This window comes from Lingula anatina, chromosome 7, assembly GCF_051362555.1.
Source record: "Lingula anatina isolate TDL-2025a chromosome 7, LinAna3.0, whole genome shotgun sequence".
Classification (NCBI taxonomy): Eukaryota; Metazoa; Brachiopoda; class Lingulata; order Lingulida; family Lingulidae; genus Lingula; species Lingula anatina.
Window position 1 is genome coordinate 10583086 of NC_141773.1, and position 18244 is coordinate 10601329.

General features: G+C 35.3%; 1 protein-coding gene across 1 annotated transcript; it reads right to left on the reverse strand.

Annotated features, from left to right (window-relative positions):
* Positions 1-5935: 5935 nt before the first annotated feature.
* Positions 5936-18195, reverse strand: LOC106160213 (methionine--tRNA ligase, cytoplasmic). Its single transcript, XM_024074705.2, has 24 exons — positions 17969-18195; positions 17167-17257; positions 16656-16737; positions 16291-16419; positions 15987-16062; positions 15537-15652; positions 15266-15364; positions 14625-14734; positions 13711-13827; positions 13008-13211; positions 12691-12780; positions 12257-12443; positions 11776-11946; positions 11480-11575; positions 11187-11304; positions 10900-11033; positions 10396-10475; positions 9787-9918; positions 9292-9396; positions 8776-8959; positions 8437-8523; positions 7617-7709; positions 7099-7281; positions 5936-6582 (listed from the first exon to the last, which is right to left on the reverse strand). The coding sequence occupies exons 1-24, from the start codon at positions 18069-18071 to the stop codon at positions 6421-6423; spliced, it is 2949 nt and encodes a 982-aa protein (XP_023930473.2). The 5' UTR covers positions 18072-18195; the 3' UTR covers positions 5936-6420.
* Positions 18196-18244: the final 49 nt, after the last annotated feature.

Here is an 18244-nt window from a genome sequence, read left to right on the forward strand (position 1 = left end):
CCATCAATTTTTAATAATAAAATATTAGTATCATGGATATTCAGAAAATGTGACTAGCAAAGGTCTTCAGGCCCATGGAACTTCCAAGTCACAACTTGAAAATGCCAAAATGTAAACAAGACAGCACTGTTCTGAAATGTTTTTTTTTTTTTCATTTTTAACACTTTTTTTAACATAAAACAAAATTAACAGGTTACTGCCATTTTTACACGATCAACTAAGAAAATTGATGAGATGGGAAAAATATCAATACAACAGTGTTAAATGTCCAATTTCCTCCATTCTGAGATTCTGAACATAGTGAATGATTGAATCTGACAAACTGCAATGATATGAGTTTATTTCCATTTTTGAAACTTTATTACACAATACACGCTAAAAAGTTTACCATTATTTTTACATAATCAACTAACAATGTTGTAAAGATGCAGGAAATGTCAAACAAACACTTTTACGTATCTTATTAGTTCAATAATGAGACTGTTAACATGCCTAAGAGTTGAATCTGAGGAAATTTGAAAAAACAGCATAACTTCTAAAATAATGGCCCGATTATGCTGATTTTCGAACTCAACCTGTGTTTTAGTAAGATTGACCACTCCTGTGAGTTAAATGACAATTGGCCTATCTGTTTTTCTTATATTGTGTTTACAGTGTTGCATATATGCTGAAAAATGAAAAAACAGCATAACAACTAAAATAGTGGCCCGATCATGCCGATTTTCGATCTTGACCTGCGTTTTAGTAAGATTGATTACTCCTGTGAGTTTCATGACAACAGGCCTAACGGTTTTCCTTAAAATGTGTTTACAGGGTTGCATATATGCTGAAAAGTGAAAGAACAGCATAATTTCTACAATAATGGCCTGATCATGCTGGTTTTCGAACTTGACCTGCGTTTTATGAATATTCATCAGCTTTGTAAATATTAAGCCAAAAAGTAAAACTGCCCTCCACTTATTGTGTTTACAAGGAAAGTGCACGGCGCCGGCATCGGCATCGGCGACGGCGACGGCGACGACAGACGCAGGTGATGGCAATATGTACAGACACATCTGTGTCTGTACATAATGATCAACTAAGAAAATTGATGAGATGGAAAAAATATCAATAGAATAGTGTTAAATGTCCAATTTTCTCCATTCTGAGATTCTGAACATAGTGAATGATTGAATCTGACAAACTGCAATGATATGAGTTTATTTCCATTTTTGACACTTTATTACACAATACATGATAACAAGTTTACCATCATTTTTACATAACCAACTAACAATGTTGTAAAGATGCAGGAAATGTCAAACAAACACTTTTACGTATCTTATTAGTTCAATAATGAGACTGTTAACATGCCTAAGAATTGAATCTGAGGAAATGTGAAAAAAGAACATATCTTCTAAAATAATGGTCCGATTATGCTGATCATTTAACTCAACCTGCGTTTTAGCAGGATTGACCACTCCTGTGAGTTTAATGACAATTGGCCTATCGGTTTTCCTTGGAATGTGTTTACAGTGTTGCATATATGCTGAAAAGTGAAAAATAAAGCATAACTTCTACAATAATGGCCCGATCATGCTGATTTTCGAACTTGACCTGCGTTTTATGAATATTCATCAGCTGTGTAAATATAAAGCCAAAAAGTAAAACTGCCTTCCACTTATCGTGTTTACAATGAAAGTGCACGGCACCAGCAACGGCAATGACGGGGACAACAGACGCAGGTGATGGCAATACTGTATGTACAGACACATCTATATATATTTACTGTACTGTTTGAGAACAGTAAGTGACATGGTTTTTCTTAAATGGTCATCATGGGAGCAGTGGCCAAAATAGGTTTTTTTCAAATTTTGATGCAATATTACATAATGTTTAACAGCATGATGACCATCAATTTTTAATAATAAAATATTAGTATCATTGATATTCAGAAAATGTGACTAGCAAAGGTCTTCAGGCCCATGGAATTTCAAAGTCACAACTTGAAAATGCCAAAATGTAAACAAGACAGCACTGTTCTGAAATGTTTTTTTTTTTCAATTTTTAACAATTTTTAACATAAAATAAAATTAACAGTTTACTGCCATTTTTACATGATCAACTAAGAAAATTGATGAGATGGGAAAAATATCAACAGAGCAGTGTTAAATGTCCAATTTCTTCTATTATGAGATTCTGAACATAGTGGATGATTGAATCTGACAAACTGCAATGATATGTGTTTATTTCCATTTTTGACACTTTATTACACAATACACGATAACAAGTTTACCATCATTTTCACAAAATCAACTAACAATGTTGTAAAGATGCAGGAAATGTCAAACAAAAACTTTTACGTATCTTATTAGTTTAATAATGAGACTGTTAACATGCCTAAGAATTGAATCTGAAGAAATGTGAAAAATATGCAGAAAAGTGAAAAAACAGCATAACCTCTACAATAATGGCCCGATCATGCTGATTTTCGAACTTGACCTGCGTTTTATGAATATTCATCAGCTCTGTAAATATAAAGCCAAAAAGTAAAACTGCCCTCCACTTATCGTGTTTACAAGGAAAGTGCACGGCGCCGGCATCGGCATCGGCATCGGCATCGCCATCGCCATCGCCATCGCCATCGGCGACGACAGACGCAGGTGATGGCAATATGTACAGACACATCTGTGTCTGTACATAAAAATGCAACACAAGGGATATCAGTTTCATGGGCGACTTCAGAAAAGTGTTCGAATCCGCGTTTACTTCGTTTACAATTTGTGCAAATTTGATGTTTTGAAGAGATGATTGAATTACCTTAACTTTTTTCCGTACTTCAGATTGCTAAAAAGAAGGAACATGAAACATAAAAAAGAAGCCGTTATTTTTGTCATTTTGTTCCAATTACTGTAGGTTGATGGTGGCTTCATTTTTAATGATCTTATCAAAAACTGAGACGACCAATATTCAAAGTTCAACTTCATGACCAATACGCTACTCAACCAGACATTTCTGTGCTCAGTTGCCTTAAATATCTCAAAATGGTAATGAATGGTGATCACCAGCGACTATCTTGGGTGATCAACGGTCGCATGTCTTGGACGTAACTTCTTGGCTTCGTAAACGCACCGAAGCATTTCCTACAGTGCGAAGTCAAATATTGCCCCAGTTCTAACCGAGAGTTCAGATTTTTGCAAGTTTAGCCTCGTAATTATACCCCGAATTATCACTGTCATTGTTGGTCCTTTGATCATATATTTCTAAAGAGACAAAATTTTAAATTGTAATTTTAGTTTGATTGGAGGCAATACAATTGCAAAGTAAGTAATTTCATTCTTTTCTAAAAGTCATTTCTTTTACAATGTACTGCATCACATTAAAATCTGACATACGTATCTAAAGTACCTTTTTCTTCTTTATCAATGATCATGGAGGAGCGACAGGTATACCATTGAAATATCATGCTATTGAATTTGTAACAAACACACACACACACACACACACACACGCACACACTCACACACTATCGTGCACATGTACTATAAAAAAGGTCGTGGTGACACTAGGGCGTCGAGGACAAGGTCAGTATGTTTTATAATCCTCTGTAATCCCTGGACACTCTCTGTGACCGGTTGTTGGGACTCAGATCCAATGGAATGTTCATGTCACTCATAACACAGGCTCATAACAAAGTGTGTGTGGTTTGCCAGGAAAGGAACTCCCACTCACCCTAACTGTTAACCGACCTGTAAATCCGTGTCACGATGCTCCCTAAAAATTGGTCACGATTCAAACGGTTGTTAAGATTGCGATTCTGATAAATACACGAACATTTCGTTTCATATGTTATGGATAATGGAACTATACGCCAAAATCATTGTGAATCGATTTGGAAAAATGCGCATTGAACACTTCACGTTAACGTTATTTCAAAGTAAGAGGCCCAACTCTCGGTCTTCTGTGAAATGCCCCAGCTGCATGTTCACAATAAACGGACTGCACAACTTAATATGAAGCTTCATAAATATTTAGAAATACGCTCTAAACTTATGTCTATATATTTGCAACAAAAATAAAAACGCGCATGCATATATCCATTAGTTATTGTCAGGACATTTTAAACAGCTTTATTAGTGGTTTAAAAGTAGGATAAACCTATTTATTAAGAGACACGACGCAACCAGAAAAAATAATAAATTTAAAGCTTTCAGTAGTCACTGAGTGTTTGTTGTAAAAGGAACAATCGGTGCTATGTCGTGCCTTGGGACCCAAGTCAGTTAAGAAAACGGGTGAAAGTGTTATGTACAACCCATTATTTTTGTACCTTGTCATTATCATGGTTTTGTTAACAAGTGTCGAAAATATGACAAGCATGAAAACTATAATTTAGCATCTACAATTGCACGTTACGCTGTCGCCCGGGGCAATGTGGTTTTTCTTCTCCCTCCCCTGAGACAGAAATTATACGAGTAGCCAAAATACTCGAATTATTTGGTGGGTCAATGTCTCAAATAGCCACGTCCTTCATAGAGATATGTTATCGGACTGGCAGCTCTTATCATATTGTACCAAAAAGGTGAACATCCTTTACGCGTCCGTCTTTGCGTGCTGACACCATAAGCTGATCTCAAATATGAAATTAAAAACTTAAAAGTCGTGTTCTTTTCACGATAAACCCACGGATGACCACTGTAAGGTTTACTTTACGTTTATTGTGACTGAGGAGCCTGGTGTCCGGCTCATCTAATGCAGCCATTTGCATAAATGACGACTTTTCATTCAGGGTGGTGCCCCTTGAGTTTTGCACTTTATTTCATTCATCACAGTGTCTCCGTTGGAGGAACACATAGTACTCTTACTTTTGAATCCGTTATTTCTACTTGAAATTTATAGTTTAAAGGAATGGCAGAAATGGTGAGTTTTAATACAGTTTATTGATTATTATTGATTATTGATGATTAGTTATTTATTATTGGTGACTATTGAAATGTATAAGTTTTTTGAGTAAGTAAATTTGAACACGTAAATAACCGTTAGTAAGTACATTGTTGTAATTTTCTTTTTCTTTTCTTCTTTTTTAGTTTTTACGTGTCTTGTGAATCCATGTGAATAAACCAAGATCCAGTGAAAAATCACATGCCTTTTCTTTGACTTTTAATACACCTATATAGTCCCTGCGTGCTATAACCACCAAATAAAGTAACAATTGCAGTCATTTCTATTCTCTTGTTAAACAAGCGAGAAATTTAAAGAAGACTAAAACGTTTGGTCAAAAAGTTATTTTCGGCTCAATGCTCTTTTGTGGAAAACAGTTCGTGCAACCTTTACATATACCGATCACTGAACAAAGACAATGAAGTTCGCTGAAAATCTAAAATTAATCCCCCTCGTGGGCCCTAATTGACTGGTACAAGTAAGTGGCAAAGAGTTCAAAACTCTGGTATAGATATCAGGTCGATATCCCCTACTTCCATCCCTGTTCATTGGTGTGTGTGTTCATACTGCTACTGTGGGGGGGGGGGGGGGGGGGGGGGGGGGGGGGGTCAACCGCTTCTGCGCATATGTAATCTAAGAATATCATACCATGAAGTCATAATTGAGGAAAAAAATTAAAATTAAATTTTAAGTTGTGCGATGAAAAGTTTTTTGATAAGGAATTACATTTTGTCTGTTTTTGCCCATATTGCAACGTTGACTAACGACTATCTCAGCGGACCCTCAACCACGTCACAACGGGGATGACTTAAGTGTGTCGCTATGGAAAGTCACGGATTCGTTTCTAAATTAAACAGAAAGGAGGAAACCAAGAGCACCATGACCAGCCACGATACCTCAGTAAAATCGTGAAAATAAGACGTGCACTAGGGGTTCACTTATTGTGTGCTGCATTCGTTTTCAAACCAATTTTTTTTTTTTTTTTTGACGGCTGAGGCAATAAACGAAACAAACCACATTCCTTCACTGGCGATTTATTTCTCAAACTGTCTTTAAATTAGTTAAAGAGACAGCATTTGGAATTATCAAAAATCTTTATGAGGAACTCGACAGTTTTCCAGTTCTAGCAAAACGTCAGAGAACATGACTCAAGAATCGTCTCCATCGGTGGGTTCTTATAATTTGGATTATGTTTATACAGATGTACATAGTTGAACATGCACAAAAGTAAGGGAAAAAACAATGCTGGTTAAAAGACACCAAAAACACCACCATAGGCAAAATGAATAAACATTAATGTATAAAAAATTCTTTGTCGTTTCAATTCTTGAAACTAATTATCGCTAAAATATACGAAATTTTCTTCCACCTCGTGTTGGAACTCGATTATTTTTAAACGCAAATTTTTCCTACGGTCTGCAATTTGCACAGCAGACTCTTTTGCTCGTCATGTCAGTTCCATGCATCTCGCCTTGCCTCGTTCCCACTGCTGCCACCTCTCTTTCACTTCTTCTTGCCCTTTTTCTTGCCACTTCCTTGCACATCCGTTGGGTTTTGCCCCTGTGCTAGCGCTAATTGCTTTTTCAAATCCAGCAATACTGCTACTGCTTCATCAATGGAGGATTTGTCTGCCTTGCTGGCCTTCAGTTGACGGACAACGTCACCCTAGATTAATTGAACAAATAAGAGAAAACTTTGACATTTGCTGGGTAACAAGTACACGTATGAAAATAGATCTTCTTTTAAGATTAGCATATGTCATAATGGTATTGTGTAAATTATTAGGCCACAGACTTTGTAATAACTGATAGAATCAATAAAGTTTATCATATATTAATAACTATTATATGTGCATCTTGAGAAAGTTTGGCCCAAAGAAAATTGGCCTTGGCAGCCTATAATTGATCTTGGGTTGATGGCATATTACGTGCCCTAGACCTTTACACAGCAACAACAATTTTTTGACACTTTTATTACCTATGAACCAATTTTGGAGATCTTTAGCTAAATGATCCCAGGAGAAATGCCAATTTCTGTCATTTGAGGCAACAAATGATTGTATGGATAATCTTCACTTTGTTTCACCAGCAACTAACCCACGTGCAATTAATGACACTTACACAAAACAGATTTAAACAGGGAAAGCACAAACAAGACACAGTCTTGATGGCAGACACTGACCTGTTTTGTCACCTCTGCTGTCAACCTCTCTGCCGCCGCCGGGTCAGCAGTATTACTGTGACCATGGGAATTCTGCCCCTGAGCTGCAGACAACTGTTTTTTCAAATCCAGCAACACAGCAACTGCAGCATCTATGGTGGTCTTGTCTGCCTTGCTGGCCTTCAACTGACGAACAGCATCACCCTGCAGAGAAAATAAGGTATTCAAGTTTGTTTCTGATGTCAGCAAGTATTTAAGTTAAAGTTTTGAGGTAAAAAACATTAAAACCCTATTGCCGCGAATTGTGTGTACTTCATAAGTAATGTTAATACCAATGAAATACTTTGAAGAACAGACAGAAATAATGCAATAGTTCAAAGCTGTATCAGTAATCTAAAAAGGTATATCTATGCCAAACTAACTGCTTAATTTCATAACTCCCTGCCTTGAATTCTGAACAGTTAAAGATATTAACTTTTTGTGAATTTACTGGATTCAATTTGGATGATTTGCAAAAGTAAGGTCTGTGCCACATTTACCTGCTTTGCTACCTCTGCTGTCAGTCGCTCTGCCTCAGCAGGATTAGCTGCTACAGCTGCTGCTGGACCTTTACCCTTACCACCAGAAGTAGCCTACAATATATGGACAGTGACATTACAGCATACTGATATGTGAAAATGAAGACCTTGTTTGATGTGAGATAATAAGTGAAAATGATGGCTACAACTGACATTGGGCACAAGGCTTTCTAATTTCTGAGTTACTCTCATGACAGATATGAAACTGTTGAACATAACGGTAAAAACTGAAATGAAAAATATCAGAGATTGTCCAAACTTTCATGTATAAAAGAGTCAAACATTTTGAAATTTGACATGTATTTGGAAAAAAAATTGAGATGTGCCTTTTGCCCTAAAGAGAAAACTGATGGAGCATACCCTATAATCATGTGTGATCTGTGCAGATAACAATAATCAAGTCACTGAAGTTCACTACAGATGAATAACCAGATGTCAGAGTAACTGTGTTTTTTACATCTTGGAATTTTACAGTAGTGTAGAGGCCCATGTAAAGGACATTCAGTGTAAATTTCTCACAAATATGCTAAACAAAAAGAAGACAATGTCAAACAATCCATACATATACTGTTGGACCTTTTAAAGTAAACCTGGAAATACTCAAACTATGAAGTACTTTTAGGATAAACTTTAAGGATATGTGAGTGTGATGATAGTAGAACATGTTCTGTGTAATTTTCTGCTCCAGCAATGTTTGAAAATATACTTATCTCTCCAATATCTTGACTGCTTGGCTTGCCAACATTGGAAAAAATATCTCTCTCTATACATATATATTTACCTTTTTAGACTCATCTCCTTGCCCTGCAAACTTTTTCTTGTGTGCCTCAGCTTCCTTGGGGTCCATCTTTTTGAACAGAGGTTGTGGCTGCAAATATATAGAGTTAATCAGATCATTCATAACACACTGTTACATAATAAAAAAACTAAACATGTAAGATGGCACAAACAAAGGAACAGATTACGTCAACATAAAATAGACATGACAGAGTTGAAATAAATTCCTAAAAATTTCAGCAATTATCACCTCCACAAAGTATAATGTTTATATCAAAACAACACAGAAAACTTTTTTTAAAATTAGCAATTTACACACAATTCCACACCACAAGCTACTCACAGTTCCAATCTTGTGTCCGGGTTTGAGGAGGCACACAAATTTCTCCGTGATGACGTTGCACTTCTTGGGGGCATTCACTTGCGTCTGTATGGTGGCACTAACCTGAGGCATATAGGGCTGCAGCAGTACTGACAGCAGGCACGCAATGTTGGCTGACAGACTGACAACTGTTCCTGCTCTAGACCTAGGGACAGAAAGTCTTATCATGTGAAATTGTTTTGAGTAATCTTATCAATATTATTCTGAAAAAAAAAAAAAAAAATGGAAAGAAATGGTGGATATGGCGTTGGGGGGGGAGGAGGGTACACAATGGGCAAAGTACCCTTGTTTTTAGGTTTGGAAGACCCCCAAACCCCAAGCTTTGGAGGTATTCTTTCTTCCTCCCAAAATACAACATAACAAGCAAAAATTAATAAGAAATTAGGTGTCAATGAGGAAAAATATCTTTTCATTTATAAAACCAATTAATGTTGTACATGGATTTGTCATTTTAGAAGCTCTATCACTTCTGCTCACTTCTGTGCTGCGTCTCCCTTGACTAGTTCCCATGGTTTGTTGGCTTGCATGTACTGGTTCCCCAGTCTGGAGATATTTAAGATATGGGTGATGCCTTCACGCAGTCTACAAAGAAAAATGAAATTCACCTCAATTCAAATCTAGCAATCTATGTATCAAGAGCCCAAGGAAAGGGGTATTCATTTTTTTCAGCAAATTAATTGACTGACTCTGTTGGAAAATGCTTGAAATATTAGTTTATATTAAAAAACTCTATCTTAATCTAACAATAAACCTTTGAAGGACTGCAGGAGTGGGATATTCATTTTCAGTAAGAAATTAACTGACATTTTTGGAAAATGGTGCAAATATATCATTGGCATTAAGTCATGATAACCTAATAATAATAATAATAATATACTATCGAGAATTTACCCAAATCTGACCAATGGATATACTTATCAAGTAATGATTAAATTGAGCAACCTTCGCGCCACCAACTGTACCAAGACTTACTTAATTTTCTCCAAGCAGTCCACATAGGCTTTGAGATCCCGTGTGATTAACGCCAGTAATTCTTCATCTTCAGATGTTAGGGTTATTTCCTGAACCTGGCCTCCGAATGAGTTGGCTACAAACATCAGAGCTCTGCAAGAGAAACACAGCGAAGATTGAGATGTTAGTAAATCTTAAGAGTTACAATTCCTACAATCATTACATTTAGTTCACATACTACTTCACATCTCTCTCTCTCTTGCTGTCCATCAAACACACGCAAACATGCATTTTACCCCGTCCTTTCATAGCTCTCTGTTTACTCCCCATATTGAACAAGAGATGGGTACGGAGGCCCTTACCGTCTAGGAGGAGAAGCGGTAGCGATGAGATGGCAGCGGAGCCAGAGGAGCCAGAGGAGCCGGCGGAACATGCGGGTCGGGACTAAAACCATGTGTACCGCCAGCGCCTACGCTGGTGGTACAATAATTGATTCTGCTCCACAACCCATCCATTCACATATCACCCACCCACTCATAACCTGTTTTATATTCAATTCAACAGACTCACTATCTTGTCTATATCATTTACAATTATTTTATTATCAATTTAAAAAAAAATCTATCTCACCTGTTAATGAAATTCCCTAAATTATTGAGCAATTCACTGTTGTTCTTCAAAACAAAATCCTCCCAAGCGAAAGTGCTGTCCTATAATTATGTAATAAACACATTAAACAAACAAAAATGTTAAGAAATATTTTGATTGCTTTTAATCTTTTTTATTTTTATGAAATTAAATTGTTAAAATATGGTTACATCGCCAGAGAAAGTATGGTGCTTAAAATTCCTAAATAAAGATAAATTAAAATTTTATACTATAAATATTATAGAACATACAAACAGACTATCAAAATTTAAATAGAAACTAATATGGACTTCCTCATCATCACCAAGAAATGGATTTTACAATCAGCAATATCTTCTACAATCCGGTATTGAACACTCAATTTCATATCTAGAATCATACTTTAACAATTTAATTTAAATACAAATTTTCATACATAACAAAACATTTGGTCTGAATTTTCATCCAGTATCTGTGTATCAATATCAGCACACATATTTGTGTTACCTGTGACTCTGGTCTTATAAACAGCAGGTAAAACCTCCAGATATCTGCAGGCACACCCGTCTCCTGGGCATTATTGCCAAATACACCAACACCGCGACTCTTTGAAAATTTGCCATCTTCATAATTCAGGTATTCTGAAAGTGAACAAAGACAAAATTACTGAAATATACTAAATGTCATTTTTTTTTAGAAAACTTTAAGGTGAACCTGATATATTATATACAAGCAAACTGACTGTTATGTCTACCACAAGCTCTGAGGGATACTGTAATAATTGCACTACCTACCACAAGCACTTAGATGGTTGACTATTGTGAAGTTGTCGTCAGCACCTAGTAAAGTGCAGGGGAAGATTACACTGTGGAAGGGGACATTGTCCTTGGCCATGAAATTATACAGCTGGACCTGAAGAGTGGTAGAACTAGTATTATATCATCTTTTTCTAAATTGAACAGCTGTAGAAAAAAGCTTAACACTATTTTTGCTAACTTAATGCATAAACTAAGCCATTAACACTGATAGATTTACAATTTAAAAATAATGTATTTTTTCCTTTTTTTAAAAATAAAAATATCAATACCTGTTGTGGATTTTTCCACCATTGTTTCCACTTGTCAGTGTAGTTAGCCATGATGGATATATAGCCTATAGGGGCATCAAACCACACATAAAACACCTAAAAAATAAAAATTAACTATTACATTGTATGTCATTTTACAAGTGAGTCAATCAATGATCTTTTCAAGGCAACTCTATAAATCTCAGCTTATCTATCAAAAATAAGTTAGCTAAGTTAGCTACAGGACACCCAAAAATAAAATAAGATGCCTTTAGTTCACAAAACTCCAATTTGAAATTGCCATTTTCCTATTATACCTTATCTGTGAAACCTTCCAGTGGAACTGGTGTTCCCCATTTGAGGTCCCGTGTGATACAGCGTGGCTTTAGACCATCACGTATCCAGGACTTGGTAATTACTTTGGCATTCTGTGTCCAGATACCGTCCTCAAACTGCTTGTCTAGATAACTGGACAGTGTTGGTTCAAGCTGCGGAAAAAATAAACAGCTGTGATAGAATAAGTATTATCCCATCATTTTCTGTATTAAACAGCATTTCACTTTTGCCAGAAAAAACGAAACATAAAATTGAGACCACATATTAAATTTTCCTAGTTTTAGAAATAATAATATTGATAACTATTTCTTAATACAAACAATATACATTGCATAAATATATAAAAGAACATTTTAATACAAGATTAATCTACATTTAAGTTAATAATTATACAATCTAAAATATGACAAAATTTTCATTTTAAAATATTTTATAGAAACTGCAGCATTAACTTCTTCCTACCTTAGGTAAGTCTAAAAACAGATGCTCTGATGTCTTGATCTCTGGTGTGGTCTTGCATACTTTACACTTTGGATTCTTGAGTTCAGTGGCATTAATAAGCTTACCACATTTGTCACACTGGTCCCCACGTGCATCCTCGTACGCACACAATGGGCACGTGCCTTCAACGAACCTGTCTGCTAAAAATCTGAAAGCAGGACATCATTTATTATATAACACCTTTTAGTTATAAGGGTCAGATCAAATGTCTCTTTGGCAAATAGCCTGAGAACTTAGAGTGACTGAGAACTGAAAAATTAAACAACCATGTATCCAAAACTAACATTTGCAATGCCTCAGTACAATCCATTATCCTTCGCTGCAGCAATTTTTCTATGAAGCCCCTAGTTCTACCTATCTAGCCAATATTTTTTGTAACCAGTGATAAATCTTACCTATCACATTTAGCACAATGGAGCTGCTCTACAGTATCAGTTATCACAAAACCCTTCTCATACAGCTTCCAGAAGATGTCCTGAGAAATTCTGAAACAAAAGACAAAGTATAAAATCATTTTGATCATCAAAACTTCTATTAAATTTAAGCCTTCTTTTTGAGAGCATATAAGTAAACAAGTGTGTTTTAGGTGTTTTGTACATAATTGGGACAATTTTAAATTTCCATGTCTGAATCTTTATAATAATAATAATAATAATAATAATAATAATAATAATAATAATAATAATAATTGTTTTATCTTTTTCTCACTTACTCTGTCTGCTGGGTAGTGGATGTCCTCCCAAAATAATCAAAGTCTATATTGAACCATTCATAGATCTCGGAGTGAAGCTTGTTGTATTTGTCACATATCTGCTGGGGAGTTAGCCCTTCCTCTAGAGCCTTAGTTTCGGTGGCTGTTCCATATTCATCAGTGCCACAGATATATAAGGTGTTGTAGTTTCTCAAACGACAGAATCTGCATTAAAATAGAAGGGTCAATTTAAATGCCTATTTGAAAAAGTACAACTTCAACTGTTATTATGTTATTATGATATCTAACCATAATAATAATAATTCAGTGGTACTCTTAATAATTTTCATTTATTTTAGTTAGATTTTTCAGGCTGGTAGATTTTGGATAATAAGCATTCAAGGTCAAGGCAAACAGCACATATACTGTCTACTGGGACAATCCTTTGCAGAAGCTTATTTGACCCGAAAGTTAATAATTTTGTATGTATTTAAACTTAACTGATAAACTCTGACTTACTATAAGATTATTCAACTTCAATAGCGTAAATGGTGACTGCACATGAGAACTGAGCATTCTTATTCTTAAAATAATTGATTATCCAACCTGGCCACTAAACGCAAAATGTAAAAGCAAGCATTTAACTACTTCTTATTAAAGGGTAATTTGGGAAAGCTGCTATTCTCCTATACTTTATACAGTATCTACTGTATGGTGACCATACCTGGCATAGACATCTGCACTCAGCACACAGCCAATGATGTTTCCAAGATGGGGGACATTGTTCACATATGGCAGTGCACTCGTGATAAGGATATTACGTTTGCCTTCCTGAGGTAATCTAGAAGTAAATAATGTTATCTTAAGTTACAGGTTCATTTGGACATGTTACAGGCATTGGGTGCACTTCAAAACAACATTTTAACCATGTTGTGGTCTGCAGGTCCTTTGCCAAATGCCAGTAAACTCAAACTTGGGCCAGTAAACTGTTATCTTGTTTCTGATACAGCTGGCCACTGTTTCTGCTTAATTTGTGCTAGTGGCTTCTTACAGTCTAATAGTCTGAAGGACCAGCTGTCTAAAAATTATGGGCATATGTCAATGGCAACCAACCAGTTTTAAGTATTCAAATAATCTCTACATACTGAATGTCTTTCATATTTATAAAGATTATTTTTAAAATTCCATGGGCAAAATTTTCCCTTTTATGCCTGCATAAGATGGCATGTATAAAAAATAATAAAACATTAAGTAATTTTCAAAACTTAACTTAAATATTCAAGTAAAAAATAAGATTATCCTATAAAAATTGGTTGCAAAAAAAATGTTGCCCTAAACTATAAAACAAGTGCGGATGTCGTCATACCTAATTATTTCCTAAAAGGTTAACATAGTATTACACACAAATTCAATATGATTATTCCCAACTTTATTCATTTTAAAATTAATTCGAAATATTTCTTTGTGTGATATGCAAACAATACATGGAAAAGATTAATAAAAATTCTACAGAAAAAATTGCAATGCAGCATTCATTTCAGAAGGTATGATTTTTGTAGTAACTGAAAAAAAAAGACCTTGCTGAAATAAATTACTGGAAGGTATTTTAAATCTATGGGGATTTATTATTGTACTTACATAGGATGTGTTCTCTGCACTGGAGTGGGCGTTGTCATTTGTTTCCATGCTGCCACTGCAGCTTTTGTCTCCTCTGCTGTGACAGATACTGCCTTCTCCTCACTTGGAGTCTGAAGCATACAGTATCACAATGCAAAAATCACTCTAATTATATACAAAAGTTTCCAAACAATCATCACTGTACACATATAATTTGGCTTAACCCTTGCTATTTCATATCTCATGTTAAACTTTACTGAACTTTCAACAAGTGGAATTAGATTACTTTAACCTACTTCCAAAATCCTTAAATAATAATAATCAACCAGGAAAATCTCACTTTTCTCAGACTAGTTCAAATTCTCATCAATCAATTCTCTTATACCATCCAATTTTATCATTTTAATGTCAAATCTTACTAGAATTAACAACATTTCAATAGACAACTTGGCTGACTATACAGAGAGAATGTCCGAGGTTGTCATGTAATTCAACATATGTATCAACTAAACGAACACATGCCAGTGTTTTCTGTCTTATTTGTGTTTGTCTCTAGTTTTTAGCTTTAAGTTATACATGACTGCAATGATTGCATCTTAAAAGTAAGGGTAATGTCAATAATTAAAGGTATTCATCATTATGGTTGAAGAGTTAAACCATACCTCTGTCTTCTCCTTGTCTCCAGAGCCTGTCAATGTCATCTTCAGTTTCTTGGTGTCCCATATGGCAGGTGGTGGTACGGGCTGAGCTAGCAGGGATGCCTGAGAAAATACAACAGCATACATTCTGCTCATCTCAGCTATCGTCTTTTTTTAAAGAAAGGCTAGAGTACTTCATTCAACCAAAATGCTAACATTATTTATCTTCAGCCCCTCATCCAAAAAAAAAAAAGTCATTCAATCCTCTTCAATTAAAATAGGTCACATCACTCACTTTGAAGGCGGAGACCCCTTTTCCACTGGTGACCATGGTGAACCCCTTCTGAAAAGCTGGGTGCTGAGATAACTTGTTGAACCACCGGGAGATATTCAGGTACTGGGAAGACCAATCTGTGGTCAAATTTGGGGAAAAAAAACATTTTCACATCTTTAAAAACAACAACTTACAATAATATTATATATTTGCAGTGCAATTAAATGAATGTTATCTAAAATGTAAATTAATTAGAAAGATAAAAAACATGGATGAAGTATATGAAAGTTTATGAAGAGGTAAGAAGACAGCAAAGCTGCTTAATATAAAGATACTTAACAGAAACTTGTTTGAACCAATCAAGCTGATTTTCTAACTCAACTACACAAATATGTGGCATTTTAATATGACTATTTAAACTGAAACAATTTCCTGGCAAATATTTTGTGTATGTATATACTGTGTCCTCACCCTGGAGAGCTGCAATGTCAAAGAAAGCTGGAAAGAGTGCAGACCATAAGACAATGTCTGCAGCACTGATTTGGTCCTGAAAATACATCAAGTCCACATTTGATATTTCTACTGCTTGATTTTTACTCATTGTGTAAATGTTGCAAAAAAAATCTCATTGCCTTCACAAAATAAAGTAAATTTCATATTTGAAATACCCTCTACTCATTAAGACGTCAAGAAAATATTACATGCCTGAATAATGAAACTAGTCCAATTGGACAAGACTGGACATCACAGAGACTGTCCACTGTAAGGAGCTTACCCTCACTATTAGTTCCTTTAAATGCAGTGCATCATCCAGATGAGCTAAGAGCCCTTTCACAGCCTGGACCTGCTTAGACTCCACCTTGCCTTGGCCCACTGAGCTTACCAAGTATGGCCAAAGTACAGGCTGGGATGATGAAAAAAAAAACAATTATCAGTGAGATAGATCTGGGTTAACATATGTTTTTGTTAATTATATAATCATGGGTAAATTATCTTTTTTAAAACCAAATCACTGAATGTTTTCCCCACAATTTGTAGACTATGTCTATTGAAGAAGAATAACAAAATTGAAAATCTATATTAGTATATGCATGCATGAGTATGTGCATAAATGGTCAGAGCTTGGGCTAATAATTATACCTGTAATTCTGCTGCCTCCCACTCCAGCCACTGGTCAACCATCAGGCTGTCCACATCTTGACCAGCCTTACACAGTATATATCTAAAAGGCAGACCAAATAATTATTTGGATTTTTTAATATTTGGTTAACACATATAATTGCCTGTTTGTGTACTCTCAACTTTTTAAAGGAATTTAGTGAATAAACGAATAAAGATTACCAAGCTGCATGTATTACCATTGTTATATGCGGTTAGTGGTAATCTTTTCAATGGGGACAAATGATCAATGCAAGTACATAATTGTGGAATCATTAATAATATATTTATTTTATGCGCATGTAGCATTTGTGGTGCTTTTACAAGATAGATTAGAATGATAAGGTGGTCTGCTTTTCAGTTTTGTTGCTGTCACTTAACAGGAAAGTTCTAATTTTATGAATTTATGACTTAAAAAATACATTTTTCATAAAATTCACAATTTTCCCCTTTGAAAAGATTGAGTTATTACTGTAGATTCTGGACAACAAACCTGCATGCCGCATTAGCTGAGAACAATGTCAATCCTGTATCTACCTCCAGTATTGGCAGCTTATTCTGGGTCAAAGCTCCTGTCACTTTCTCTGCAGTTATAAAGAAACATATCAAGATCAAGAAGGTTTGCAAGCCAGATGAACCAGCAAGTTGAACTTAAAGACAGTTGGATTATCATTAAAAGGCATTTTAAAAATTTATATGATACTGTCTGGTTTATTCTAAATAAGAAACAAGGGCTGCATATTGCTAGCCTCCAATCACTGGTACATATAGGATATACATAAGTTAATATACTTACTAGTAAGGTGCCAAAAAAAATAAGAGACTCAGAATGAGAACTACTATTAAGCTTCACAGTTATGTTAATTGAGCACTTATAATTATAACAACAACATGTGCTGGTGTTCTTGGAAACTATAAACCTATATTTAATCATATCTTAACCTAAGATAAATGCCTTAATTATAGCTGTAGCATCATTCAATAAATCAAATAATAACTAGCAGTTGCAATTACAAGAACAGTGGCTGATCAAAACAACTGGGATTTTTCATTCAATCTTAAATCTTATTTTTAAATTGCATGACTTAATAATATAATTAAATATGCCATTCAGTTAGATATATCTCCATAATAAAAAATAAACTACTGGTAATGAGAATTTGTTGGATCGAATATAGTTAATTTTCACCATTTCAGTAAGATAACTGCTAGTAATAAAGTAGGTGAAAGAGACAATACAGAATTAAATATTACCGGTAACAGAAAAAAGGACAAACCATCTCAATCATTCTCACCATCGTGTTTCACTTCCTCATACTGCAGATGGGTCCCAGTCAATTCCGAAGCGATCGCTATTTTCAGCGTGTGGATATTCCCTGCATCACTTATAAGCTTCATTTTCTCTCCTGATCTCTCACAATATTACAACAATCAGCTGTATTTCATCAGTCCGGATGGCATAAGGTGAAAGTGTGCGTGGCTCAATGTCCTTTACCTTGGAAAGAGTTCTACTGATATAGATGGGGCTGGTGTAGGGAATTAGTTTCATGGTGTACCAAAAGACGGCGCTC